Source organism: Montipora capricornis, chromosome 14, assembly GCF_036669925.1.
Source record: "Montipora capricornis isolate CH-2021 chromosome 14, ASM3666992v2, whole genome shotgun sequence".
NCBI lineage: Eukaryota > Metazoa > Cnidaria > Anthozoa > Scleractinia > Acroporidae > Montipora > Montipora capricornis.
The window spans coordinates 4,015,853-4,018,352 of NC_090896.1; the positions used below are offsets into that span (position 1 = coordinate 4,015,853).

Genomic DNA, 2,500 nt, shown 5'->3' on the forward strand with positions numbered 1-2,500 from the left:
CACGATTTTACTCACCAACTGGGAAGCCCTCAAGGAAAAAGGGGTTAGCCTGTTAACTTGCGTGATCGTTGGCTAAATTTTTGGGTTGTTTTCTTGGTCAGTTAACATGCTGAAAACAGAAAAGTGAAGAAAGACTCGTACAGCCAATTCTACTCAGCCAAAGTAGTACAAAGACAGAGGGAATCTTAACTCAGTTTCTGAATTTGTGCACCAATGATTTCCAAATGCAATTTCTTCTTTTTCGAATAGGAACAACATGGGTACAAGAAATAGTTTGGCAGATTTATAACAAGGGAAACATTAGCAGGGAAAAACTTTCTTGCAGAGTCCCATATCTTGAGCTTGGCAACACTGGTACTTGGGGAAGCCCTGACGCGGAAACTTTACCAAGTCCTCGCATCATAAAGAGTCATCTTTCGTACAATGTTATTCCCAAAAGTTCAGAGGGGAGTGCAGGATGCAAGTACATTTACATTGCTCGGAATCCCAAAGATGTTTCCGTGTCTTATTTTCGCCACATTGAAAGCCTTAAATTGCATGGAATTGGATTCAATGGACCTTGGGATTTCTTCATTGATTTATTCATGAAAGGAAAAGGTGAGTTTGTTTAAGTGACAAAGATGATGACAATTTAATCATGATAATTTCAAGATCTTTGTACTATGATAATTGTCCACTACCTAATCACTTAAAGGTGCTCCTTTTGGATGTGCTGCGTGGTAATATAATTTGATGAGAAGGCACTCATTTTTCTAGTGGTCATTGATTATATATTCAGCGAGTCATCCCTTTAGAGTATTTATGGGCATGTCCCAATCAAGCAGTCAATCAATCCAATTTTGATCCGGGTTTATCCCCGTAAACGCAGGTGGCCAGATTTACTCCACTTTGTCAGCAATCTTTTTAACTCTGACTCTCCATCTCGCTCGATTCATGGCGTCCTTTTTCTCCAAACCAATGCTCTTGCTCTCCTTCTCCACTTGCGTCTTCCATGTCTTCTTTGGTCGTCCTCTCACTCCAAATGCCTTTGCCACTGTTTCATTGCCTTCAATCCCATCAGGTCCTCTGTCCTGTTTTTCTCCATCAGCTTTGCACCACACATTGCTCTCACAAGCAAATAAATGCTTTGATAGTCCTTTCAAATTATGATGATGATGATGATGATGAAGATCAAGATAATGATCATGATTATGATAAATCATAACAATAACATTTCTCATTTGCCTCGATCGCTATAAAGGGCAAACAATAATTAATGTATAACAAAATTATAATAATAATTTCTTCTGCCGCAGTGTCAGTGAGCCTGAAGTGAACGAACGAGGCAGCTGTCTAATCGGGAGAACACATTTTTCTTCAAAACGCAAGGGATTGTGGTCAAAGGCACAAGGAATTGTGGTTATGCGCAAATGGAGGAATTAAGATGTGCGGGTGATCTACCATTCTCAAACTATAGATAGTTTACACTGTCACGCAACCAAAAATCAATTCCAAATGGTTCAAAGAAGGTCAAAAACTTGGAATGTTGTAGGAAACATATCTTTTAACCACCTCTCCGATTCTCAGATCTGTGCGGTACATCTTTTGTAAGTTATTTGCCAAAGCGTTTCACTCAACCTTACAGAGTTTTGTATCCATGGAAACGCCATGAGGTCCACCAATATGATATGGCGGCCGTAATCAACGAAAATATCTGGAGTTTACTTTGCGTTGAACGCGCTTACTGCTTGCACATGAGAAAATACATATGCATGAACACATCCCTTAATATACTTGAAAGGCTCAAACTGCTGAGTCTCATGGGGATAGACGTTTTTTTTCAACCAAATGGTGTCACGCAAGATGATAAATACTGTAAGACGTCACGGAACTGGAAACTTGAAAAGAGATTTTTCAACCGTTTTTAGATAAATACTCAGACGACCTTGCGCTTTGATGACGTAACTGTGAAAACCATCAATCGTTTTCTTGTCGTGAAAGTTGAGTTTGTGTTGTGTGATTTTCTTTCCAATTTACAAATCTGAAATTGGTGCCGGCATTCAGCTAAAATCGACTGACAAGTCAAGTTAGCTTTTATTACCTCTGTCAATGTAAGCATACCGCGTTTCCGTTTGACGTCAAGTGGCGAGAATGATCTTTTATTCATTGTTTAAGTTGATTCCTCAGTATTGCACTGCGCATCCTGTACTGCGCATACGGTGTGTCAATATTTACAAATTGGTCAAATTTGTAACACTGTAAATATGGCGTAAGTCGATCATACACGCTGAAACAGTTTTCAAAACACGTGAGAGAAGTTGTGAATGAACATAGTTCTTTGCGAATAGGCGTGCGCATTCCTAGAACATGGCGAATTTTGTTGTTTCGATCTACGATAATCGAGATAGACAGGTACGATGGTGGTTTACTCTTAAACGAGCAGGGTGACCTATATTTTTTATTTTATAATTTTGGTGTACAAATTATCCCCTTTAAAACAGTGAAAAAAGAATTTATCGGA

At 39.0% G+C, this 2,500-nt stretch overlaps 1 protein-coding gene across 1 annotated transcript in view; it reads left to right on the forward strand.

Moving 5' to 3' along the window:
- LOC138032638 (sulfotransferase 1B1-like) overlaps positions 1-2,500 on the forward strand; it is a 12,320-nt gene that overhangs the window by 2,657 nt on the left and 7,163 nt on the right. The window contains exon 2 of the mRNA XM_068880347.1: positions 250-597. Within this exon, the coding sequence (XP_068736448.1) occupies positions 250-597 (348 nt within the window). The remainder of the gene's footprint in view (positions 1-249; positions 598-2,500) is intronic.